The sequence below is a fragment of the Sinohyriopsis cumingii genome, chromosome 15 (genome assembly GCF_028554795.1).
Source record: "Sinohyriopsis cumingii isolate HCF-2022 chromosome 15, ASM2855479v2, whole genome shotgun sequence".
NCBI lineage: Eukaryota > Metazoa > Mollusca > Bivalvia > Unionida > Unionidae > Sinohyriopsis > Sinohyriopsis cumingii.
Window position 1 is genome coordinate 34,988,050 of NC_142975.1, and position 27,787 is coordinate 35,015,836.

General features: G+C 40.4%; 1 protein-coding gene across 1 annotated transcript in view; it reads left to right on the plus strand.

The window, feature by feature from the left end:
* Positions 1-17,318: 17,318 nt before the first annotated feature.
* The window catches only part of LOC149781588 (coiled-coil domain-containing protein 12-like), a 34,258-nt gene continuing 23,789 nt past the window's right edge, over positions 17,319-27,787 (plus strand). Inside the window, exons 1-2 of the mRNA XM_089935639.1 lie at positions 17,319-17,495; positions 26,747-26,823. Of these exons, the coding sequence (XP_089791765.1) occupies positions 17,356-17,495; positions 26,747-26,823 (217 nt within the window). The 5' untranslated portion in view covers positions 17,319-17,355. The remainder of the gene's footprint in view (positions 17,496-26,746; positions 26,824-27,787) is intronic.

A 27,787-nucleotide genomic window follows, 5' to 3' on the forward strand; every position in this document is an offset into this window, starting at 1 on the left:
ATTGGCAAATCGATTGTTATTTCTTTTCTAGAGTATTGGGTAGCCCTGAAAAGGGCTGTTGGTTTTTAACTACAGATGCACCTATCTAATGCTGGCACCTTCCTGGCCTGGCGCCACACACACATCTTCTTCCCCAGTCTCTTTTCACTCCTTTTTGGGGGAGAGCAGAGGCTTGATATGTGGCTTCAGAATCCCAATTTTCTGTCTCTGGGATTCTGAAATTTCTTCTCTCCTTTTCGTCCTCTTCTTTTTTTCTTCTTTCCTCCTCCTCTCTCATCCTTCCCTCTTCGACAATGGCCTCCGCGGCCAGTTCATTCAGCAGGCGCCTGGCATATTCCAGGTGCATCTGGAGTTCTAGAAGCTTTACAATTCTGGTATTCATTCTCTTCATCAATCAACAAGGGTAGCTAGACTGCCCAGCGAGTTTCAATTTATAGTGAAAGCGCGGACGTGAAGGAAAACATCCCCCTAAAACATAAAATTGATCTTACCTAGATCATGACCAAAACAACGCGCGGACCTAAAAGAAACACTCACTCACTTTTTTTATACTACCCATTACTATTCTAAAAAAAATTTCATTAATCACTTCAATATACTATACACATACGCAAAGCAATCCAATCAAACCCCCAAATCTACTCTCCCCACACCTCAAACAGCCAAAAACATGATCTTAATCTACTATCCACACCAACGTACGTGAGCACTTACAAACACACAATCCTATACACAAACACATACCCTCTCACTATAAAAAAAGAGTCAGTGTTTATATTCACACTACTCTACCTACACACATTGGCAAATCGATTGTTATTTCTTTTCTAGAGTATTGGGGTAGCCGTGAAAAGGGCTGGGGTTTTTTTTTTTGTTTTTTTTTTTTGTTTGTTATGGCAATCTTTTAGTTTCTAAGAATGCGACGTCCTCTGAGGACAGACTTTCTGACGATAGGTCTGCTTCTTCGGAAAGAGAAGAAGAACTCTTTGGTGTCGATACGACAATCGACAAAGCCTCTGTCAGGTTCAGGTTGCTGCTGCTGTTGTTGTTGTTGCTGTTGCTGCTGTCTCTGAAGTCTGTACTTCTCTGTCCATTCTTCTTTCTCCCTGTTCACTTCTTCTCTGAAGAGCTCTTCTATCAGGTCTTCAGTGTCTTTTAACATTCTCACATTCTCTATCTCTTCTGGCTTTGGTATCAGGCTGTGTCTGACCCTATGCAAATTCACGTAGGCTTCGTTTAGCTTAGCTAATTTGGAGCACATCTTCGTAGGAGGATGAGTCGACAATGGATGGTTAGACTGGAAACTACCCCGGTTCTTAAAGTCAAAGCGCGGACGTGAAGGAAAACATCCCTCCACGGTTTTCGAGCCGAACCGTTCAATGAGTGTCATGGGAGGGATAGTAAGAAGTCAAAGAGCAGGAATCAACATTCTTATTGCCAAACAAAAGACAAAGGCATTTTTTTCAAAACACAACATTTTTTATTCAAAATCACTTAACACTAACAAACAACTCTAACATTTTTAACAATAATCCAACCATATAACATCAAACATTTTTTCAATTTACACATTATTTTGGACAGGGTTGGCAACTTTGTGAATGAAATTGTGATTTCCACTGTTGGAAGTCATTAGGCCATTGATGGACACTACGTTTCCCAGCTTGAGACAAAAGATAAGCATAATGGTCACAAAACCATTGATCTAATTTCACATCGTTTCTAGAAGAAGAACGAGGATCAAAATGAGTCACTAAATGTTCTAAGGAATAGCCCAGGCTGCGATGATGCAGAAAATACACACAGTACTGTCCACACACGATGGAATCTGTGCCTTGTAATTTCACATTATTGAATCGGGTGGTCTGAGCATTTCTTCTCATAAAGTCAATGATATCGTCTTCCAAAGGGGGAAATCCGTACGAATCGAAATATTCCACACATCCTTCAGTGGGTTCCTGGGAGATGACTGTCGTCCGTGTTGATGACATAAGCTTGATGGTCTTGAGGTTTGCGATGAGGGAGTTCATCTTTAGCACAGACGACAGGATTCCAAGAAGCCGTGTACGAACTGTGGTTCAAAAGGTAATAAAGTTCCCAGGTATCCATTTGTGTGTTTTGTTTTTTTCTTTCTTCTTCACAGGTAATAATAAGTCATCAATTCGATCCTGACTTTTTGCTTGAAAATGTCTGACAAATAACCGTTTCTTCGTTTCGTCTCCTCACTTTGATTCAGGAGAGCTTCGATACGATCGATCTCTTGAGTGGTTAATGGTGGACAAGAATGTTCATGCAAGTCTTTATACCACTGGTGCCACACGACTTCGTCCGAGATGAGACTCCAAGCTTTGTCCAGATACTCGTTCAATTTTTCTTCTTGACTCAGCATCAGGCACTTATCGAGTTGAATTTGACTGGGATGATCGTTTTGACATCCATAGCACTCTTTTTTGATCAATTCCGTCATTTTTTCCACCAAGTGTTTGGCAAAACAGGAGACTAAATGGGCTTCTTGTTCTGGCCATCTTGACTTCATCATGATAACTTCTTCGTCTTTGTCTTGAGATTCTTCTTCCCCGGTCTCCTCACATTCCATGTCTAAAGTTTCTCCACTAGGTAAAGAGGGATAACAGTCTTCCATAGATTCTAATAGTCTAGAATGACTTCTCTCAAACTGTTGATTTCTATGGTATTATCGAATTCTGCATACAAGATGACGTTCACTGTCTCTTTCACTCCTTCTGCAAACTGAAGTTCCACACGAATCTGGCCGGATTTTATAGGATGGAAATGTCCTTCGTCACTGCCTTGGTCTGGAGTGAAATCAAAAGCCCACAAAGCGTAGCCTCCTGCGTAATCATCGTACGTAATGTCGTGACTGGTGTTGGTCCCTAATTGTCCGGTGGCTTCGTACAGGGACAAGTACGATCTCAAGTAATTCAACTTCGTGGGATCAAAGTCAGTTTCGAAAGGTCGGGTACACAAGGTCTTGCCATCGCGACTGACTTCGATTTTCTTCACCTTAAAGTGTTTAAACTTAAAAGGATTTTTAGTGAAGTCTCCGATGAAGGCTGAATTCTTGACCATACCAAGAAATAAACGTTTGGGTAACTGTCCTTGAAACAGATGATCTTCGATCATGGATTGTTGGTTAGCGGGAATGGTGAAGGTTTTCACTTCCACGCGTCGTATGTGATATTTGGCGGTCGTTCTGCTCAATGTCTGACTAATGTCGTTTCCCACTTTGGGTAACACTTCCACGCGTCGTACGTAGAGTTTGGCCTCCTCGATTTTGCTTTTAGGATTGCCACCAGTAGTAGCATCAGCATCAGCCAACAAATGGAAAGCGACACTGCTGCGATTCAGTCTCAAAGCGGACATTGACCCCGTTCAGCAAATATTTCTCTTGCAACCACATGTCCAAATGCAAACGATCCATCAGTTCTAAACTCTTTCCATCTTTGATTTTGTTTCGTCTTTCCTCAAAGCCGTCATTGTCTTTATTTATTATGTCAAACTTGTTCGCTTCGTCAGGTTCCCATAGCACACAAGCATTGAGATGAGTATTCTTGGCATCTATTCCGTACGTCAAGAGATTTTCCAGGTAGGCACGGTAAGGGTAAGTATCCATGCTGCTGCTGACCAGTTTGTTATTCAAGTACAAGTCCACTGAGCTGAACAAGGAATGCATGAAATTGTTGAGGGGAGCTACTTTCTCGTCACCGTCTATACCACTTCCAGTCTTATATAGAACTTTGACTTTCAAGTACAAGTAACTGCTATTCAGATCGATGTAATCTTCGGGCTGTCCTTTGATTTCAAACTCGATGGGAGCGGAATCGGTCAATGAGGAGACGGGGTGAAATTCCACCTATTGGGATTCTTGCATCGTCATCATGGTGGGGGGCATGGCAAACAGATCCATTTATAGGTGTGTCTCGTCGGCCCAAAAGGTCTTTACCCGTTTGTAGCAAGACTTTTTTGCCTGCCCTCATGAAGGCTTCTTTAGGGTTTTGTTTGTCGATGATGACATTTTGGAGAAATTCTTTGCCTTGCGTCAGTGCCGCATCTTTCAAGGCGTACAATCCGCGTGTCACCATCGGTTTCAACACCGGAACCACCGAACGAAAGGCCGATTTCAACATATCTCCTAAACCGTGTCCTCGCTGTCGAGCAACCCCTCGGTACACTGGATACGTGACTTACGAGTCGTGAGAGAACCGTTTTCGAAAATGGAGTTTCACCGTGACTTTTCCTTTGGTGAATGGAATATTTTGTCCCAAATCTCCTTTTATAGCGATGTTGACCGTGTCCAAATACGACTTGCTGACAGGCAAATAGTGAGGATGTACAAATTCGCGGTGGACGTGATAAGTGTTTCCACCTTCCTCGTCAGTGACCGTGGCAGAATCCACTTTGAAAGGAATGACACGCAGTAATGGCACGGAGGTGTGTCCCACCACGTTGTACTCCACCACATCGGAATACACAAACATCAAATTCAGTCCCTGGTTCAGTTCTACCGGGAAACGAAAATACCTTGCAGAATGCCCGTTGTTGTCAATTTCTGCTTTCTCTATCTTTTTGGTCTTTTTATCCGTGACCAAATTGAGGTCTCCACCCAAAATGTCATACAATTCAGGGCAAAATTTAATACGTATACTTTTTTCCTCACTTTCAAATTTGATGAGTAGACGATGAGACAGTTTGTGGTACTCAATGGTGACACGTTTTTTTTAGTCCGGTCAGAACTTTGTCAAATGTTGCATAGAATTTGTCAGCGATGGCCTCCACCAGATGTTGACCACTAAAATAATGGCCTGAGTTAATTTTAAAGTGATAAGCGTAAAAAGGTGGAGAAGTGTCACTGCTGCAGCGAGGTATTGAGTCCTTCGCAAGAAATGATCTATGTTGAGGAGTGTTCGTCATGGTTTGCTGCACCGTTGGGTCCAGAATTTCGACGTCAAAAGTGTTTTGAGTTTCAGTGATGTTTTTGATTTGTGTTGGGTAAATCATTTCTACCAAAGCCACTTCCCAATGGGCTTCGTGCTCTAATGGGATGGCCTGAAGTAATTTGGCCGTGTAACAGCACAACGTGTTGTGGGGAAACGCCTCCATGAAACTGTCACTGGGTAAGGTTAAGTAAAATTGGTTTTGGTGACTCATAATTCCAGAGTTCTTTGGCTGTCCGAGGGGTTACTGGATGTCAGAGGTGTGTCTCCGCCTAAAATGGGGTTGTTATTGTTGTGGTTGGAGTGGTGACTGGCACTGGCACTGGACACAAGGTTCCCGTGGTTCCCGTTCAAGGTGAATTTCAGGGAGGGATTGGGAAGCAGGTAACAGATGCAACTGCTCAATAAAATGGTCCACAATTGTTTGTCTCCTTGTTGCAAACTCAAATTGGCGATGGCTGCCCCGATGACACAATACACCACGAAGATTTGGCAGAAAAAGACGATTTGCGTTTTAGGCACACGTTCTCCACACCACACCCACAAGGGTTGTTTTTGTAAATCATGCACAGAAGAACTGGGTGAAGGAGTGGTCTACGTAGCTGCGTCTGTGTGAAAGGGCATGATGGTCACTTCTTTTTATAGTCGATGACTTGCGAAGCGTCGATCCAAGGATCAAAACTGGGTGGATATCCTTTCCAACGTACTTTGACTTCTTTGACACGTCGTTTGCCCGCTTTACGGGTTCTGCGTTCGAGAATGCTTTCGATGTCGTACACGTCGTCTTCTTTTTTGGTGACACGTTGTAACTCGGGCAAATAAAACGTTCCTTTGAGCACTTCTCCGTTCATGTCTTCCAATTTATAGACGGCAGGATGACGACCATGCACTCGTCCAGTGACACGAAACAATTCGGTCGTCCAGTTAGGTAAGTAACCTTTGTCGAAAGTGCGTTTGGTTTTGCCAATGCGCACCAAATCTAGTACGGCCAACTCTCCACTTTTCTTGGGGACAGCCCTTGTCGGTGACGTACCAAACAGGCGCTCAAACAACAGCACTTCGTTGTCGGGAGTCACTTCTTGCGGGGCACGTCCAATGCTTCGATGGTAAGATTGGTTGTACGCTTGCACCAGGTGCGGTAAGATGTCGATGTACTTCACAGTGTGGTGATGCGTAAAATATTTCCACATGCGTTCTTTCAAAGTGCGTTGAAAACGTTCCACGATGCTGGCTTTGGTTTCGGGATTCTCGGTGGTAAAAAAATGAATGTCACGTTTCTTTAATTCTTTTTGGAAAGGTTGGTTCAGAAATTCGGTACCTTTGTCCGTTTGCCATCCAAGAGGGTGACGACCACTTTGTTTCAATACCCGTTGCAGGGCTCGCACTAACACGCTGCTCGATTTGGAAGTCAAGGGCACGACCCAGGCAAATTTGGAAAAGACGTCGATGACACAAAACAAATATTTGTAGCCACGATTGTAGCTGGCCAAATGAAAGACATCGGCTAAATCGGCTTGCCATTGATGATCGATGCCTTCCACTCGGGTGCGACACCTGGCAAACTTGCGTCGAATGGGTTTGTGTAAAGTGTAGGTAGCTTGTTCTTGTAACCATCGTTGCACTTGAGGTAAACGGAGACTTTTTAGTCGAGTTTTGGCGGCACGATACAATTTTTGAACTCCTGCGTAACCTGCAGGATGGGAGGGATCGTAGTAAATGCTGGCTAACACCTTCTCCATTTTTTTGGTGTGTTAATAAGTCACTCACTCTTCGGTGATGCTACTTTGGGTGGGGCGAAAGGGTGGTTTGGAAACGGATTTACATGTCCGATGGGCTACGGGAGTAGAAGTCGAAGGTAGTGGTGGTGGAGGTGGCAATGGAATGGCTTTGGTCTTCTTTTCTTTTTTCACTTCTGGTTTCCCTTCTTTCTTTTTCACTTCTGTCGAAGGAGAAGTGGACATCATCTTTTTAACCCAAGCTTTCATTTCTTCTCGTTGGGGTGTGGGGGACGGGGTCAACAAGGATGTTGCAATCTTACTTGAAATGGGTGCTGCTGACGGTGTTTGAAACACTTCTCGCATCTCTTCTTCCTCAGGTCTTCGTGGGGAAGCATCTCTGGTGACCCCTGAGGATGGTAGTAGTGGTGGTGGTGGTGGTGGTAGTGATGATGGTGCTGGACTTTTCATTAAGGTCTTAAAATCTTTCAGAGTGGGTAGAGCTGTTTCGTCTAAAGCTTTCTGGTGAAAGAGTTGCAGTCGTTGCAAGAGTTGACCGTACTTTTGCGATTTCTCCGTTTCGGACCAATCTTGGCGATCCATCAAGGACTGCAATTCGTGTTGTAACTGGGACATGTCGCTCAGATTGGGATTGGGATGTAAATGCGGAGTGCGTTGTTCTTGCCAACGATGGTATTCCATCCATCGTTTGTAAGGCACTAAAGCTAGTTTTCGTCCTTCCATGGGGTTGTCAGGGGTCGATTCTGAGATCTTGGGACTTCCGAGGCCTTTTTATCTTGCTCCCACCAGTCCTCCCAACATGGTTCCCAAGACTCCTTTCAGTAAGGGACCTAACAAGAGGGGTAAAATGCCTCCACGTTGGACCAACATCTTCTTCTTTTGACGAATGGGAATTTTCTTTTGAACCATTTGGCGAAGAACGTGACGATGTTTGCCTAAGCATTGTTTCTGGTGTTTGGACAAAGGGATCGTGCCTTTCAAGACGTTCAAACAGCATTCGCACACGGTATCGATGACCTCTTTGGAGGCTGATTGAATCAGTTTTTTTCGTAGGGGTAGAGAAGCTTTGGACAGGACAGATAACATGTCCCCATGTTTGACTAAACGTGGAGGAAGTCCTTTTCTTTTCTTTCCTTGGGGCTGTTTAGAAGAGGGATGTTTTCTGAAGGGTGACATCTTTGAGTCTTCAGCACCAAAAACACTGATACCCCGACTTGGTCACACACCTTTTTTATACTGGAACACGTCGCCACTGATTGTCTTTACGTCGTATCAGTTTCATGACAGGCATGACACGTCGTGCAGGGGTACGCAACGGACTAAATCGAGCCAGTTCTTGCTTGGACAGATCCAGTAAACTTTGTAACATGCCCGATCTTTCTTGGACTTTGATTTTGAGAGAAGGTACTTTGTGAGCAACAGCCACTGCCACTAAATTGGAGGGTCCTGCCACTGGGGAAGTTCTTCTTGGGGTCATCAACGGAGAAGTTCTTGGTGTGATCAACGTCTCCAAGTACTCTTCAGTTCTTGGTGTCATCAACGGAGAAGTGGATGAACTTGAGGCTGCCGGAGACACGGTCACCGCCGTGGCAGGTCGTGGTTTGCGAGTGTAAATTTGCGTCCTGGCCGAAGTGCCTCTCTTGCGACTAGTTTTCTTCTGTGGACTTTTCTTTTTCTGGGGGCTTCATTTCTTTTTCCGGGGTGGTGTCTGGTAAGAGGAGGGTCCCACCACTGGAGAAGTTCTCCTTGGGACCTGGTCTTTTTCTTCTTCTTGGAGCTTCGTTTGACTTTTTTCTTGGGGAGAAGTTTGGGGGCATTAGGATCCCATCTTAAGAGAGAGAGCGAATGATGACCCCTCCTAGAGTACCGCTCCCTCCAGGTTTCAAAATGATTTGTTTTTTGGTTTGAGTGTCGGTGCGGGGATCGGCCAGTTGGGTCAAAGACACTTTGTTTCGATCAAAAAAGCGTTTGGTTTGATGAGGAATCTGAATGATTCCTTGGAGTAATTGACGTGCCGTCACCGTGAACCATCGTAAGACTTCTTTGAGACTAGCTTCTTAGACACGAGCTCGTGTTTGTGGATTTTTTTCTCCACTGATGCCATACAAGGCACGAATCAATTTGACGGGAAGATGCGACTGAAGGGACGTCATGTTCAAAATGTGTGTGAGACAGACGAAAAGGGTCTGAGATTTTTATAGATTTTTTTGTGGAGTGAAATTAAGTCGAGGACGGAGACGTGTACAGGACAGGCCCTCCGTCTTGACCCCAGTGGTGAAACAAGTGGGTACGAAATCGCAAATCCTCGGGGGTCGTAGGTTTCAAATCGACGAGTAAATAGAGTCAGCCAAGGTGTCCCTAACTGTTTGGCTAAGACTTGCACTTGCGATTTATCTCGAGGGCTTTTAAACAAGACCACGTAATGCGCATTGAGACTGATGGTACGATGGGCTTTACTTTGTTGAAACAAATTTTGGGTGATGTAAACGACACTGGCATTACGGTGATGCCCTTTGCGCGTGAACCACAGTTTAATTTCTTCTTCGTCTTCTCCTAACATGTCGTCGAAAATGACCAAATTGGTTTGACGGGAGTCAGAGACGATGCCGTCGTCTTCTTTAGGAATGCCTTCCACAAACACGATTTAATCGCCTTGACTTTCTCGCAAGAGGCTGTACGCCGATTGCCATTCTTTGTAATACCACACGATCCGCTGAGGTGGCCGATCGATCAAATGATGTTTATGTTCGATCAAACGTTTGACGAATTCGGTTTTGCCTGAACCGCTACGTCCTGCAATGAGCATGTTAAAGGGATGGCGAAGATACAAAGCCTCCCAACTGGCACGATCTAAGTGTTCGTCGATGACTTTGACAGTAGAGGAAGAGGGAGCAGAGACAGCAGAGGTAGCCATAGTGTGAGGAATGTCACTTCTGACACAAAAACAAACAAGACGAGAGTTTATATACTTTTTTCAGAACACGTTTATTGAATGTTTGAAACATGAATACGAAAGGCAAAAATACATAAAAGCCAAAGGCTTAAGTACAAGGATAAAAGGCACATGATAACCATTAACGTGGAATAAAAACAAGTGTCTGTACAACATGTTTTGGGTAATGTTCTGACCAGTTCTATAGGGGGTAAGGTCACACAAGTGTCCTCCCGAAAGGGTCTTTCAGGCCTGTCCACGACAGTCCTGTCCTGGGTGACGGGTTCTTCTGGTACTGTCACTAACACGGTTGAAAAAGTCGCAAGGCTCACAATCGCATTCCACTTCAGAAGCCCCACACTTGAATTGTGCCTGTCTAAACTTGTTTCGTGTTTCTCTGAAAGTATTCATCTTGTTCGCTTGGTAGTCACAATGAACTATCGATCTTGCCTAGGGTTCCTTTTTATATACAGACCAATAACGACGTGTCCATACGGTAAGGTGAAATGATTGGAAAGTCGCACTCGCTTCTGGTACACGATTTGATAGACTCTTTCCAAGGGTCGACTGACGATGTGGTGCGTGGGTAAATGTACAATCTTGTTTGGTTGATAGGTGGTCACTTTAAAGTGTTCATCCTCTCCCGATTGCAAGGTTTCTTTCAATACCCCAAAGTTGACCACACGACTGGTACGATAATTCAGAGTCAATCCTTTCAGTTTGCATGTCGTGTGCACTTCTCCTTGTGGGTCCCGGTATTCGTAGCTGTAATTTTTGGGACCGCCACTGACGAAACTTAGAATCTTGTCGTCGGGATGTTCGTCTGTCCAGGCTCCTAAACGGTCTCCTTCGATGTCAGGGTGCTGTTGACTCGGGTGATGGATGTAAATGCAACTGTCCGTGTCAAAGTACAGGACGCGTTCCCCTAACAGTTCTAAAGCTTCGTACAATTTTAAGCGAGCATGAGCTGTCACGTAAGCCGCAATGATGACATTTCCAAAAGGGTCGTCTTGTACAAAGTCCAGATCTTCTTCGTAATTGACCAAGATCAAATCCTCGCGAACGACGTCCACGTGTTTCATGTATTTGGTTTTGTCGTGAATCATCTGGAAGTAGCGGGAAGGTTCTGTCAAATATTCCGTCTAGGGTAAACACGGTCGTTGTGCCATTTTACCCCACAAGCAATTTAACATCACTTTGGCAAACGATCGCCTGCCTTCGTTTTTCTCGATGTGGTCTAAAGTGATGCCTTCTTGTTCATAGTATTTCTCTTTGAATTGTATTTGGTCTTCGGGAGTGTGACACCAGGACGGATAGCCGCTGGCTTCTTGCTTCAGTTTCAAAAAGGCATCCACGTAGTCGGCGAAAATGCCTTTCTGACTGGGGTCACCCTTGTGGTATTCTTCTGTCTTGGGAAAGTGGCAAATTTCGTACACTTCTAACAGTTGGTATCCCATGTCCAGAGCTTTGAACAATTCTACGCTGACCCAGGTTCCCGTCAAGGCCCGTTCTTCCTGGGTGTGCTGACAAGGCTGGTCTTGGTTGCACGTTTCGGCACAAGTACGGCACAAAGGAAACATCAGTTTGCCTTGGCAATGGTGAGGTAAGACGGGATGGTATAGGTTCGTGGGAGGCAAAACTTTACACTTGATCAAGCCTTCGTATTGTCGAATGTTTTTCAGGTCGATGTGTTCCGTGAACAATTGTGGGTGCCCTGCAGGAAAGCGACAATATTTGCACACGTAAGGATACAGCGAACACACGTCCAAGTATTTGATTTCTTCTCCTTTCTCTTCGTCGGCTTGGTACAGCAAACAGGTGGCATTGGTCCTTCCTCCGTACAAACTATCCCTTGGATTCAGGGGGTCCATCAGCTTGTAACTTTCCACGACACGTTTAAACTCGGGATCGGTTTTCATACGGTGATCGTACTCGTGTTCCCACATTTCCACCACTTGATATCCTTGCTGTTCTAACTTTAGGCGTCGCTGACAAGTGTCCTGGTACAAGTCTTCCATGGTTCGTTGTAAAAACTGATTTTTAGTGCCACAGTCAGGATAACAGACGGGACATCCGTGAAATAAGCAACCGTTAAACTCGTACACGATCTTGGGGTTTTCTAAGTCCCAGCCATCGACCGAATACGTTCCGATGGTCTTTTCACACCCTCCGTTGCGGGAATGCTGAATCCATTTGTCTTCCTTGTCGCACAAGTAATGTAACCAACGTAGGGCTTTGACCGAGTACTGACGTTTGACATAGTGGGTCGTTTGAGGGCTGATGACAGCCACGGTATTTTCAGGCTCGAATCGTTATCGATACACTAAGGAACATGCTTTGGCAATGGTGCAAGCTTCTTTCAAAGGATCGACCCCTCCGTGTTCCATGAACAGTTCTCGAAATTTTCCACAGCAACGTCGTAAAATGTCCACGTCGGAACGACAATACTTTAACATTTCTTCCTGAAAGTCGAAAGGGTCGGAGGCGTGAGCCTGGTACCAAGCGTAGAAAGCTTCTCGTTCGGTACGCATGTTGTCGGGGTCGTAATAGTGAGCCTCAGGCAAATGGGGTAGAACGGTGTGTTGATTGGCTTCCGTATTGAAAAAGTGTGGAAAGTACCCTCTAGCCTTTTCTGTCATTCCAAACGTTTTAGGCATTCGACTCAAAGGCATGGCCAAGTAGCTCATCGAATCTTTAAACTGCACTTGTCCCACTTGCATGAAAATGATTTTGGCTCCGTTCAAAGTGACTTTAGGACGTTCGATGCCTTGTTCCGTATAATACCTCAAAAGAAACTGTCCATCGTATCCGGAGAAATTGTGAGCCATCACTGTGGCATGACGATGACAATCTCCGTAACGTTTGATGTCCTCTTGGCTCCACGTCTTGTCGATGGGGTCTAAGACCCATTGGGCAAAATCGGCTAACGTGTTCGGTCCCCGAAAGATTATTTCACGCCCTCCGGGAATCTTGCTGCAGTGAGGGCAATGACTGAAGATAGGTTCTTGAATGCACTTCTCGCACGCTCGATGAGCCACGCAGAAAATAGGAACGTGAATGCCAGTCTCTTGCATGCATTCGAAATCGAAAAAGATGAAATTGCCTTTCTTCTTGTGTCCATCCTCTTTCTCTGGTGGGGGTTGGTATTTTTGCACGTAGCACTGGTGTTCCAAGTCCACGATGTGATGACGAATGTGACATTTTTTTTCCTGAACATACGTGTGTCTTGGTACTGTTGGTACGTAGGCCTTGTCCACACGTAGGGCACAATCTCAGGAGTTGACAAGCACATTTCTGCTGTGAACCTTGCGTCTTCAGATGTTGTTGGTAACAGGCAGGGCTGACAAACGTACTCAGACAAGCAGGACAATGTACTCTTTCTTGTCCTTCGCTCAGACAGGGTGGAGAGGCCAAACATCCTGAGCATTTCCATCCACAATGTTTGTGTTGTTCTCGATTTTTATAGCCATAGTCACATTTCTCACAATAATAAACATATCCCAGTGATAGTGGTAATGGTATCGAAATGGTCATCGTGATAATAGACATGAATGTATTTTCCATCCTTAAAGTTTTTCCCTCGAAACAACAGAGGCCCACGCACTTCTTGAGGGTACACTTTCAAGGTGTAGCGTGGAGCTAGGACATCTTGCAATTTTTGCATTTCAGGAATGCCACAGGGTGTGTCTTTGGACAGGCCAGCTTGTTGCAACAGGAGTTCTGCTTCGTTTCGTTGTTTGGCTTGGTCGGATCGTTGAATAGCTTTCCAGGCTCTTTTCCATTCTGTCGTGTCGTTCTTGTTGGCATAGGTTCGTCCCACCACGATGGCTCGGGCTAAACACATCTGGTCTTGAGGGTTGTTAATTTGGACGAGACTCTTTTTGGTGCTGCGAAGGTCGTTCACCAATAAGACCTTTCTGCGTCCTGTCCCTTGAGGATGAGAGACGTGGGCCATTTTCAGTGTGGCTTTACCATCGGTGATGTCAAACTGGTCATTAGATTGTTGTACGTGTTGAATCTTGTCCATGACTTTGGAAGGGGTTAGTTCTGAGGGTCTGCTAAACTCGATCCAAACAGGGGATTTCAAGCTGTCGTGATCTATGGATAGTGTCAAGCGATCGTCTTCTTTGGGTTGACATTGTCGCTTGAGTGCGGTGAGCAAAGAATCCCACATCTCGGTGATAAACCCTTCTGCTTTCTCCAATGGTACGTCGGACTTGAAATCTTTAAACTTCACTGTGTAGGTGTAAGCCGTGGTTCTAAATTTTCTAGAGGAGCGCTTTTCCGTCTCTCGAATGGAATAGTACTTTTCAGGGTTGACTAAGGGTGTTGAACTTTGTTTAGAGGGTTCAGATTCTGGTTCACTCATGTCCTCTTCAAAATCACTGGCATGAATTTGTGCCAAGACTTCAGCTCTGGTACGAGGCGATAGATCACGTTTCTGCCTCTTACTTTCTTCTTCTTTCTTCTCGAATGAATTGGAGCGTTTCATCTTGAGTGCAAAACGTCAAATGACTCAAGTTTAAACACCATAGACTAATTTATAGTCATGGCAAACCAGCGTATATAAAAGGGTGTGTGTTTTGTCCTTTCACTATTCATTTCACTCTCAAACCGAGCACAACGATGGAAGAGACTAACCAAATCGAACGTTTCATCAGAGCTTTGCGAGGGGTCATTAGAAAATTCTCTTCAGACCAGCCGACGGACTACTCTCCTTCCTTTCGAGATAAATGTCAAGATACTTGCTATATCTGTCAGAAGAAAGGGCATTGGTCTTCAGAGTGTCCAGACCGTCAAAAAAAAAAAAAAAACAGGGACTAGAAAAGACAAAAGTCAAGATACCTGTTATTATTGTCAAGAAAAAGGACATTGGTCTCCAGATTGCCCAAAAAAGAAACAAGAGGAGTCAGAAGAAAAGAGGGATTCTTCAGAAGAAGAGAGAGATTCTTCAGAGGAAGAAAGCAGTCAGGTGAAGAAAAAGAAACAGGAGAAGAAAAGAAGAAGGGAAGAAAGTGAGGAGGAAGAGGAGGAAAAGACTGTGACGGTGAAGAAATTGAAAAAACAGAGAGAGTAAAAAAAGAAACAGAAGCAGTGTATGAACTTTATAAAGTGTTCTGTTGTAAATTGTGAATTGGATTGTAACTATGGAGAAAAGAATATATTAATTATATAAGGTAAGTGTCTTTGAGTTTTGATTTTAAATAAGAAGCTACACTCACGCACTCATACACAGACACGTACTATAAGGGTAAAATGTTTTTTTTTGTTGATTTTTGAGCTATTGGCAAATTGAAAGGCTATCTCTTTTCGAGAGACGTGGGTGGCCCGGAAAAGGGCCTTTTTGGTGTAGGGGTGAGTTTAAGCAATCAACTTTAACTGCCTTAAGCCTTTGCCACGGCCAAGGCCTACTTCTGATGATGATGATTGGGTTGAAATCACTAATGGTGGTACGGTAGGCTTAGTCACAGGGATAGCGTGTTTAGCTCGGGAAGGTCGTATTCTCTTCGGTCGTGATAAAGAAGTCTGATACATTTGTTTCAGACTTCTTAACTCCGCTAAAATGTCCAACAGTACCGTGACCGTTTCATTTTCACCCTCTTGTTTCTTTGCTGCTACTTCTTGTTATTGTTGTTTTTTCTTACCTCTTCTTCTTGCTGTTGCTGTTGCTGTAGGAGAAAAGCTTGTTCCGCTTCCTTTTGTCGTTGCATAAATTTCTCCAATTCTTCTTTCTGTCTCTGTCTAAAATTCTCCACTTGCGGTAACGAAGAATGAAACGAAGGTTCCGGAACAAATTCTTGCGAGGTAAGAAAATCCACAAAATCTCAATGTACCTCTTCTGAAAGTAAGTCCGCGTTCCCTTGGGCGGTCTCCACTGCTAGTGCACCCCAGTGAATCGTTTTCTGAGTTTCCGTCATGTTGAATCACTGTCGCATAGACTGACTGCACACAGGCGCTAGCGAATCTATATAGACCACATGACGTCACAGACTGCTCTCTTCGGATTGGATGCGGGCTGACTGAATTTTGTCACGCGTGTTTGGATTGGTCAATGAACTCAATCCGTTTCAATCCTTCCTCTCCCTATAAATAAGCGCAGTTCAGCGCAATCACTCAGCTGTTTTCGGAGCCTCAAGATGTGGACCGACGTTCAATCTTCCACCCTTGTGTCAACAATGATGTTCAGGACGGACATACCATGTATGTCCGGTCCAAGTGGACTGTTGTCGATAGGACAGATACTAGTCTATGGATGAGAAGAGTTTACATAGAAAGACAAGGATGCCTCAAGAGGGTACTTGTGTATGGACCTGCAGTTAGAAGGAGTTTAAGAAGAAGAAGATGTGACAGATGCCGTCTATGTTAATATTAACATAAAACCAAAGGCCCTTTTCTGGGCCACCCACATTTCTCGAAAAGAGACTGACTTTCCATTGCCTACCCTTTTTTTTAAATATTTTTAAAAAAAAAATCCCATGTTCAATTCCCCTTGTCCCTAAAGTAGTTTTTTTTTTCTAACATGTTCAATTCCCCTTGTCCCTAGACAAACCCAAACTCTATTCCCATGTTCAATTCCCATTATCCCTAGACAAGCCCAAACTCTATTCCCATGTTCAGTTCCCCTTGTCCCTAGACAGACCCAAACTCTATTCCCCATGTTCAATTCCCCTTGTCCCTAGACAGACCCAAACTCTATTCCCCATGTTAAATTCCCATTGTTGCTAATCTTACCCAGGGTTTTTTGCCCATGTTAAATTTCCATTGTCGCCAAAGTGACCCAGGGTGGTTAATGTTAAATTTCCATTGTCGCCAAAGTGACCCAGGGTGGTTTTCAATGCTAATTCCCATTGTCGCTAAAGTGACCCCATTCACTATTGAAATATACTCTCAGGGCAACCTTTACTCACCTTCCTAGCTGTATTGATGTCATGTATTTAATAAATAGTATAGAACGCCTTCTGCAGTTATTCTTCAATTAAAAATAACATTACATATGCACTTTTGCGTATTTTGAATATTTAACAAAAGAGTGAAGAAAATTGATACAGTTAATAGTATGTATGAAAAGGTGTTGTGTTCTGTGCAACATATTTACTGGAATAAGGAACAAGTTTTGAATCAAAGATTGAGTTGAATAAGGTCATGTTTAAAGACCCACATTTCTTTCAAAATATGCAATTGATTTACTTAATGACTCTGATCAGGCCTTTGATCAAGGAGAATGACAGATTTTGAATTATTTTTTATTGTATATGCTGATGATGTCCATTGGATAACGTACTTAATAACTGGAGTTCATGCCATTGGCTGTAATATGAGGTTAGAGGTTTCCTTTTTTAATTTTCAGAGATTTTTATTTTTTGTGTTTTCAACTTTTCCATAGATTCTGTCTGTGCATATAGGCCGTTTCGATTTTTTTCCTCCAAAGGCCAAAATTAGATAGGACCTACCCGGTACGAATGCTATGAATGAAGTAGCTTTTATCAGTTCTCTCCTTTGTGGACATATTTACAAAATGCAGAAAAGCACACAATTTCGATTCTTCGCAAAGTTAGCGTTTACTTTTTGAATTACTCATGTTTTAACACTGATGTCAACGGAAAACGAGTTTGTGCCACGAGTAAACATTACAAACATCTGTCGTCATCGGATTTAACATTTCAAATCACTATTAGTTGTTCCCTCACAATTCGGATATGCTTTGCATTTGTCCCAGTAAGCACTGCTATGTACCATGGCCGAAGTAGGCACTCTTCAAGATGCAGCGTTGAAGCGTAAGGAAAGACTAAAGAATTTAAAAAATCAACAAAATGTGAAAGGGCCTGATAATCCTGAAGAAGGTGACAAGGAATCAAAGAAAGAAAAACTTCCGAAGTACCTAAACATCCACTAAGTTTTTATAGTGTGTGTGTGTAATTTGGATTTTTAACGTAGCTTTAACACTTTTTCAGTCATATGGCTAAGATGTCTGCAGTGTAGCAGTTTATAGTGATGTCTAGCACTGGGGTATTCTGCCACGGACATGTAGCATGATGTCCCACCCAGTCACATTATCTTGACACCAGGCCCACCAGTCCTAACATTAACCTCTTAATGCTGAGCGTCTAGCGAGGCAGTTGTTAGTACCATTTTTTTAAGTCTTTGGTATAACTCGGCCGTTAGTAACATTTTTGAAAGTCATTGGTATGATTCGGCCGGGGTTCGAACCCACGACCTCCTGCTTCAAGGCGGATGCTCTAACCACTAGGCCACCGGGAAAGTCTTTGCAGAAATGCAAATCTGCAGCATACAATGGACTGAAATAAGAAAAGTAGACATCTTTATCATGATATATACACCTTACTCTTGTACCTCCTGATTTTTAATGGTGATTTTCTTGATTTTGATTTTTTTTAAATGTTGACAGGTCTGTTATTTTCGGCTACACAAGAAAATGAGCGAGATAATGAAAGCTAAAGTTGTTTACTTTACTCATAAAATATGACCACATGTACATCTCGGGATCTTCCTGCCTCAGAATTCAGTCATTGTCAATATCAGCACATTTTCCCACCACTCAGCATCTAGTCTGTGTCTTTGAACTTGCTGCCAAGCTATGGGATCATGTTCTTATAATGACGACATGACATCTGGGAATCTTATGTCTTCGCTAGCCAAGGTTCTGATATATGTAGAGTTATAGAGAAGATGGGGGCCTTACAACCACTGAATTATCATTGAAAATATCAGCACAGCTAAAGTGATCAATATCAACACATTTTCCCACTCAGCAAGTGGTTGAAGCAGGATTGGCAAGACTTTGAATTTGCCACCCAGATATTGTGTACATATATGGAGGTCTCTTGCCTAAGTGATTTTTGGCATCCCAGATACAAATTTGTGTCCAAATATATGTGATTAAGTGTTTCCAAGAGCTCTTAAGGCTATTATTTAGGCAGTAAGACATAGCACCAAAGCAAAAATATAATGTGAAACATCTTACATTGTTGGACTACAGTTAGTGTGTGAAAGAATAACATATGATAAAAACAGTTCCATAACTTTCTGTACACTGACTTTGATGCTGTATTCAGCAGTATTTAATCTGTATGTAGTGAAAGTGAAATGCCACTGACATTTATGAATAATTCATTTAGTGGCAAGGAGAAGTGGATTTTGAATTAAACTTGGAGAACTTTAACATGAACTCCTTTTTCTGCACGTAAAATAGGTTCTACAGCATTCTCACATCATCCCCATGCCAATTTTTAAAACAACATTCTCACATCATCCCTTTGCCAATTTGTAAAACAAGGCATCAAGAATCTAAAAAGTTTTACAAAACTTAGTAATTTCATTCATTCATTTGTAAGTACTAACCTGATTGTCATGAGGGATTCCCAAACTCTCTCAACTTGTTTGCATTTTGAGTTGATGGTGGTTTCTTTTGCAGCATGGTTGCCATATTTGCTTGGGCCAGTCTGTTTTCAAGCAACATATGTGAAGTAGTTCACTGGCTTTACAAATCTTAGTAAAATAAATTTTGGATTTACATCTCATTAAACACATGTATAGAAGAGTTCTACAGTGCTCAGTTTGTTTTAGAAATATTTAAACTAGACATTGCAAATATTGGATGCAGACAACACAGTTTTTACTATAAAAATAGACTATTCTAGAAACCAGAAAATGGATTGCGAGCAGTCTGTTTGCTTGTTTACATCAGTAGCTTCCAATTTTAAATACCATTAATTTAACTGTTAGGGACCCCTTAATGTCACTCAGGTTAGAAATTATAAATCATTGAATGAAGTGACTAAGTTTTGTGTATTTTTTATTTCATTGATGCTTTTTGTTTTTAAAATTAGTAGGAAGGTTCAAACAATCATGAGGGTGTGCAAATACGTTGGTCAGTCCTGAACAACCTTGATAGTAGTTTCTAAAAATGGTATGAAGGCCTGTGTTGGCCATAAGCAGCATTCTATGATGAACAGGATGATACAGTTCTCTGTGTATTTTGGTAATAATTATAATGATATGTTAATAATATTAGCCCCAAACATTATGATGTTCCCTAATATCAAGAGTCTGGAATATATTATATTCTTTGGTCTAAATGTTAATTTTAAAGCTTGTATTATATTGAAAACAGCTACAGTATTAATGTCACCATAGAGAGTGTTCAACTCTGTCTACCTAATTTATTCATCATTGAAAATATTTATGAGCTTAATTATTTGCAAGCTGTCATTTTTCCTTTTGCTAATATAAGCTATATTCGTGGATTGGGTACTTAAAGTTCCTATATGTATCAATGGATCAGTGATTCACACATGGAGCATTTTCAGCATATTGTCAGAAAGTTTGAAGATATCACATTTGTATCCTTTAACGAATCTAATAGTCATATTTAATAACAGTATTGCTGAATTCCACTGTAGAAGTGCGAGTTAAATAGTGTGTATCTTCTTCATACAACTTTTTCTTTTGGATCATTGACCACATTATTTCATCTACAGACTGCTTCCATTTTTAGCCTTGGTTTAAAGTTTGCCATATAAGGAAATGTAAATGGATCATAGCAGATATGGCATGCATTGAATAGCGTATAATCAGGTATTCAGATGTGGTATACAAAGTCTTATTTAGAAAGTGAGTTACTGCAATAATCTCATTATATATCATGGTGGTTAAAGTACAGTTACTGTGGTTGTACAGTTTTGTGGGTTTAGTGCAGTGTTTCAGCACAGGATGTGCTGTACATGGTGGCCATTATAACTGGTGGAGGAAGGACCATCAGGTTAAAGGAAGCTACTGGCAAGCTTCTCGCATACCCATCTCAAACTGATGCTGGCAGAGTTGAGATGTCAGTGATCTGTAAGACAAGAGCCATTGACAACTCGACCAATAGAGTACCCTTTGGCTACTGTAAACATACTAGAGACTTATTAATTTTATCATTAGCTAAACTTCCTAGAAAAGCATGACTCTGCTTGCGTTGAGTTTTACTCTTGTCGTGATTTTTTTTTTGACATTAGTGTTATTTGCTCCATTGCAAGGTGTAGGATTATTTGTAAGCCTCAAACATGTTGATGTTACAACATTGTAGCTACCATTTGTGTCATTTCTGTTTCCATAATATTTAAAGATGTGAATTTTTAAAAGTTTTTTTCATGCGGTTTCATACATTTTTTCCTCATGTATTAAAATATTTCAGTGAAAATTTTTGTACTTTTTAGTCTTTTTTTTTTTCTCCATTGGATGTATTTTTTTCTAAAATGATATGGTAAGTGCATGTTATAGTAACCAAGCTTTTACATTGCCTTTCCCAGGGATGGTCCTGGCGTTTAAAAAGCTGTCGCAAAAAAAATCGCCAACCTCAATATTTTGTCGCCAATTTTCAAAAAGTGTCGCCAAAACAAGTAGTGTACATTTTTCCAAGTGTTAATTTAGTCTATTAATGTAACAGGCAATGAAAATTACAAAAGATGGGTTAGTTAATACTTTAATTACAACAAGCATTAACAAAATGTTACAAAGTGTTACATGAAGATCCGTCGTGATTTTAGGGCTGCCCACTTGTTGAATGCAGTTTCAAAGTCTAATTTTTCACATCTGAACATGCTGATTCTCATTAAATTCTCGAGAGATGAGATGCAGAGCTTATTTCTGATGTCAGTTTTTATGAGGTTCATCATACGGAATCCACTTTCACAGTCTACAGTGCTGACAGGTGACACTAGTAGTCTCTCAGCAGCACCCCCCCCCCCCATGGCTAGCTTCACAAAGCTTGTAGTGAGTTGCTTCCTAACTCCCAAGAATGATCACTGAATGCTGTATAAATTTTCTTGACAAGAAAAATAGGATCTCCATTCCCACGAATGAAACGTACACGAGTCAACACCTGGCAATACTGGACCGTATATATAAGCATAAATTCACACCCAATTTAGGGATTCTTTCACTCCTGTATTTTGAGAAATAAATAATTATTATTAATTATGCAAAACTGTTTTTTTTTTTTTTTTTGCTATTTCTTGTTGCAGAGTTTAAGTCTCTGCAGCCGTAACACGGGACTGATGGCAAAAGGAAAAGATCAATGAGTAAAATGCTGCACTGGCGACAGATGTAATTGTGATTGAGATTTTTTCCATTTGCTTTGTATTTATACACAGTAGTCGGTACTTCAAAGGATATCAGTTTTCTATGAAGGTTCAGCAAAACTATTGTATTGGTATATGTATAAAAAAAAACAGAAGGATTAGCAATACAATTAATTGTATCTGTTCTATTCGCGTCCTCAGAAGTCGGTCAGTTGTAGGTATAGTGCGGTAGCATGATTGACTGTATCGCAGCATACAGTCCTCAGCCCAGATGTCAGCATAAGCAGATTATGATGTAACAATGCACTGTAAAGATGGGGTTGTCAATAAGAACAAAGGATCGTTTGTGTAACAGATTGATTCCAATACATTGCTTAGTCAAGTTTATGGCTTCCTTTCGTTCTGCCTTTTAATTTATCCAGTCCAAATCCATGATTGTATATACAAATTAAATAACCAAAAAGTATGTCACCAAAAAAATCGCCAGATGGGATATTTTTGTCGCCAATAAGGAAAAAAAATTGCAATTTGCGACATTGGCGAAGCCCAGGACGATCCCTGCTTTCCTATCTCAGAAATTTCTGTCATAAGGTTTCAGCTAATAAAAGGTAAAGAAAACCAACACCAAAACAGCAGTCCAGACTTGTACAGCAACACTCCAGGGCTGCAAACTTATGGCAAATGTCGCATTAGTTAGATATGACATTTTCATTGTGTTTTATTTGCTTAGAATTGTCTTACATATTTAAATCTTATTTCATCGAAAAATTCTTAATCAGCACCTACTGTCACTGTCAGCGAATGCAAGTTATGCAGTTGATCTCAAAGCATGCTCGTTAAGTTATGAGACAGATGTCAGATGAATCAGAGATGTGAATGAGGTGATGATGATCGATAATATTTGAAGTAGAGATTCTGTTCAGTGCGGACCAGTATACATACCAGTATAGATTGAGCCCCTTAGCCTGCTTTGTTGATGTATTTTACATTTGTGAAGATAAAATTAAAAAAAAGAATACGATTTACATTTGTAACTACCATTGCATGTATGAATGTCTGATAGGGGCATTTTGCAGTCAATTTGAATATTGGACATGTCCAGTGTATACAGTCATTTCTAGAGCCTTGGCACACACATATGCATACACACAATGCACATGCAGATAAACTAGGTTTAATAGGAAATAAAATGAATGACAAATGACAAACACTTTGTTACGAGTCTATGCTCTTAAAATATGTAACAGAAAAGAGTGAAGACAACAAGCTTCGTAAAATTTAAATAATTTATTTCCCTAAAATATTAAGTGAAAAATAAGATAAAAGAACAATGGTATTGCAAATTAAATTTTTAAAAAATCCAATATTTATAATCACAAGTCCTATCGATGAAAAGTTCTAAGTAAATCTCAGTTTGAATCCCGATGAAATTCAAGATGGAAGGTAGTGACATCTGTAATAACCTTCAAGGTGCAGATGTGTCAACAGTCTCTTGTTGAATCACAGAAAATATTATTCAGTTTTTAATTCAGTATAATTTCCAGTGAATCTCTTTGTCCAAGAATTATATCAGAGAATTTTTATACTTACAGAGAAAATAATCACCTGAATTCAGTAATTTGAAGAAAAGAAAATTCAGCCCAAACTGGTCACAGCATAATACAATTTAATGTGTCAAGTGTTTTAAAGCCCAACTAACAAACCTTTATTAAAACATCAGTTATACGACGAATTAAGATGCAAAACAGATCCTCAGATGAGGGTCAGGGTTCATTCTTCTAGAAGTAAATATGAGTTTGTTACCATATAACACGTCATAAGCATCAGGTAGTCCACGTATGACCTTCACTCATCTTGATAATTCTAACTCTGAGAAAGATTTTTTTTAAAAAAAATTGTTTACCATAACTGTCACTGATTTTGAAACAAGGTCAGCAACTAGATACAGTGTTTCATTACCCATAGGATATAACAAAAAAAAAATATCAAAATCTAACAATAAAATTAAATGAATTATTCATAACAACTTTAAAACATCAACACAGACATCTGAAAATGATTAAAGTTACTTCCATCAAACGAATACTACAAAATAAATCAAGCAGGACAGCTATCAGGAGAACTTAGGTGATGATACAATGGAAGAAAATTGAGAAGGCCCTGTTTGTTTGCATTATTGTTCATTATTTAGATGTTGTAATTAGAAATTTCTCAAAATTTGGTTTCAAACTTTCTATGGTTGTCATTTTTTGATCAGCTGGTTGTAGATTAGAAGAGCTTATGGGATGGTTTTTCATCCATCATCCATCCATTTGTTAATTGATGAATTATTAGCAATTATTGCTACTTATAAAACTTCTTGTAGGATTGATATGAAAGTTTACACATGCTCACATTCATACATGTTGAAACTCTTGCTATTGCCACTTTTCTTGAATGGAGTGTCATATCGGCATGGGGTTTTCAATAAAAGACTTATGTTTATATCAGGTTGGTCCTAAATGCTGCCAATATGGCATCCCGTATGGATGCTTTGGTGGCTGTCTTGAAAGTCTTGTTATCACTAATCCACCAGAAAGGATGCTCATATCAACATGGGGTTTTCGCTAAAGGACCTTATGTTGTCTAGTTGGTCCTGGATGAAAATGGTGCTTATCTGGTGTCCAGTATGACCACTTCAACAGCCATCTTAAAAGCCTTGTTATTGTGACCAAGCCTGACTAGAAAATCGTATTGACACAAGGGTTTAACTAAAAGACTTGTCTTATTGCAGCTCAACAATGGAAAGTCTTAATGACATTAAGTTTTCTTTAGAAGAATTCTTATCCTGAATGAAAATTGTACTGATCTGAATCCAATATGGCCACTACAGCAGCCATCTTGAAAAATCTTGTTATTGCTGCTTCTGAATGGAGAGTCATATTGACACGAAGTTTTCACTATAGGATTTCTTGCGATATCTAATTTGTCAAAACGAAACTGGTGCCGGTTTGTTGTCATATATGACCACTGCAGTGGCCATCCTGAAAATCTTAATGCTGCTTCTCCTGAAAGAAAAGTATTGTTGCCATAAGGTTTTGACAAGAATTCTTATGTTTAGTTGGTTTGAAATGAAAATGGTGCCACTTGTGCAACCAATATGGCTACAAAAGTGACCAGCTTTAAAATCAAAATTTGGCTACTTCTTCAGACTGGATGTTCATGTCAATATGGGCTCTTCACTAAAATAAATCTTATGATATTCCATTGATTGTAGATGAAATGATGCTGATCTGACATCCAGTATGGCTGCTACAGTGGCCATTTTGAAAATCTTGCTAATGCCTCTGGTCCTTAATGGGTGATCTTATGAATAAAAAAAATTTTTGCTTTTCACCAAATGACTTCTGATGATGTTTGGTTGCTTATTACCGTAATGGAAAGTGTGCAAATCTGATATCTGCCAGAAGATTTCTTATGATGCTTTGTTCGTCATAAATGAGGTTGTGTTGGTCCTGAATGAAAATGGTGCCAATCTGACATCCATTATGTCTACAGAGCAGCTAATTTGAGAATCTTGTTATTGCATAAGAATATCAGAGGTGGCTTCAAAAGGTTTGATCTTGAATTCCTTCAAATTCTTTTTGGCCACTAGAGCATCAGTCCATTCAAGGGACTCTTGTTTTCGATTTATAAAGTGCATTCATGTTCTGAAGACTATAAAACAAATTCATCTGCTTGTCACAATCCAACATCATAATTAAAACAATTTAGCTTTAAAGGATGAGCAGTCATGGACACGAATGGTTCAGTTTAGAGACTGGTATTGTTTATATGTTTTTAAAACCAGCAAAGTGTTGATAATGTCATAATGAGAGATCTTCTCCCTCGTCTCACATGGTGGCATTACCTTAAATCATTTATCTGTGGAGTTATAATACATAATGACTGAGATGAGTAAGATCATTTTCTTGTTCTGTAATAAAGTTATTTGATTTTTCTGGATCAGTTGATTGTATATTTATTGTAAAAGTTTGTATTAATTATTGCTTAATCGGTGTTATTGCTATTGAAATCCATACATGTGGTGAGACATGCCTGGTAAGAAATCTCTTCGTCTGTTCATCTTAGTACAGCCATTACATTATTTTGCTTATCAAACTGGTCAGTTTAATATTTATTTCATGACTCCTGGATGAAAATGTGGCTGATCTGACCTCCAACATGGCAACTACAGTAACCATCTAAAATCCTTAGTGAAAACGGGGGTGATCTGACCACCAGCATGGTGACTACTGTAAAGATCTAAAAATGCCTGTCCTCTGGAAAGAATTATGGCTTTGTTAAGGGATTGATCACAAAAACAAATATTGTAATATTTAATTGGTCCAGAATGAAACTGGTGCAGATATGTCCACTAACATGTCTGCTATGATACAGATTTCAAGGTCAGAGGTTTTGACTTGGATTGTTATATGGTGTATTACTTGTGTGATAACAAACAAGTGTAGATGGATTTTTTTATCAAGCCCAGTTTGTGGATATTTCTGAAGAATATCTTGAATGATACCAGTTAAATAACTGTTTATTATTCTTAGAAATTAAATTTAATACATTGTATATGGGTAACTAATAAGTATGTTCAAGATAAGTTCATTGACTATTTTATCCAAGATATCAGGTTCAAGGTCATAGGCCAGGACAATGATTTTTTATTGAACTTGACACATAAAAGAAAACATTTTTGTTACCAGATTTTTTGTGTTTTACTGTCTGAAGAATACTTGAGATTATTTCAGTTCTTCATAATTACATAATATATAAAGGAGGGAATTAGTGAATTGATATATTCAGGATTCTCAAGTCTTAATATTCATTTACATCCATTGGAATGGTTAGTCAATGTTATAATACTGGGATACAGTATTAAATTAAAATATTCATTGGCTATGGTAACGGGTAATTCATATTTCATTTTTATAGCGTCATAAAAACTGTTGCCTTGATAGAGTTTAGCCATATTTTAGTCATTTGGTATAATTTCTGTCTATTTTGTGATTTCAGACCTGTATTTAGGAGCTACAGACCGCAGGATGAAAGCCTTAAAGAGGGAGTTCTGCCAGAAGCAAAACCAGCAGATGGTACCATTCATGTCTTACTTTAAAGTGATAATTAATTAAACTAAAGGGTCATTACCATTACGCTGTTACATTTATTGCATGTCCTTCTGCTATCACGACATGTTTAAAGTTTGGTAAACAGTTTTTTAAAAAAAAATCATTTTTTTTGTCTTGCCAGCAAAGACATAAGTAACAGTCTTGTGATGGATTTAGTGTCCACATTAAGTTTTTGTGTTTTTCTGACACAGTTTTACATACAGTCATGAAAGTAGGTGAGTGTATTCATCTTGGAAGATAGTAATTGCCACAGGCAAAGTAGGTTACAATGACCTTTTTATGTTCCCGTTGCTAAGTTTTTGCATCCAGTTCTATTACTCTGGCTCACTTTTACAAAGTTGAAACTTGATGGTTGCATGCATCTAGGAGGTACTCCATATCACTGGCAAAGTAGGTGACAGTGCCCTATTTTATATGTTCTGGTATTTATGTTTGTATTCAGATTTAGCTTTTCTGTTTTGACTTTTGTAGGTACAACTGGGAAATTTGATTGGTGTAATCACCATAGGCAAAGTACTTCATATTGGCTGAATTTTCATGCACTAGCAATTTTTTTATCCAGGTTTTTGTTTGGATTATAGTACAACAGAGCAATGGGGTAATAGTGTTCTGTGGAATTTGTTGTTTATTTGATTATAGACAATTTCTTTGGATCCCAAAGTCATACAACTCTCAGAGTTGTACAATATGAATGATTTGGTCATGCTGATTCCTCCATATGTCCATCTGGGAATCTTGTGAGCAAGATTTCACTACAGACCACTAAGCATAGGCAAAATATCTTTGCTGACACATTAGTATGCATGTGCAAATGATCTTATATTTTCTGGCCATTAAAACAGTTTCTGAATTTTGTTTGACTCATGTTTGAACATGTAAGCAACAGCCTTGTTGGCATAAATAACCCTTTACTTCATGCAAGCGCCTT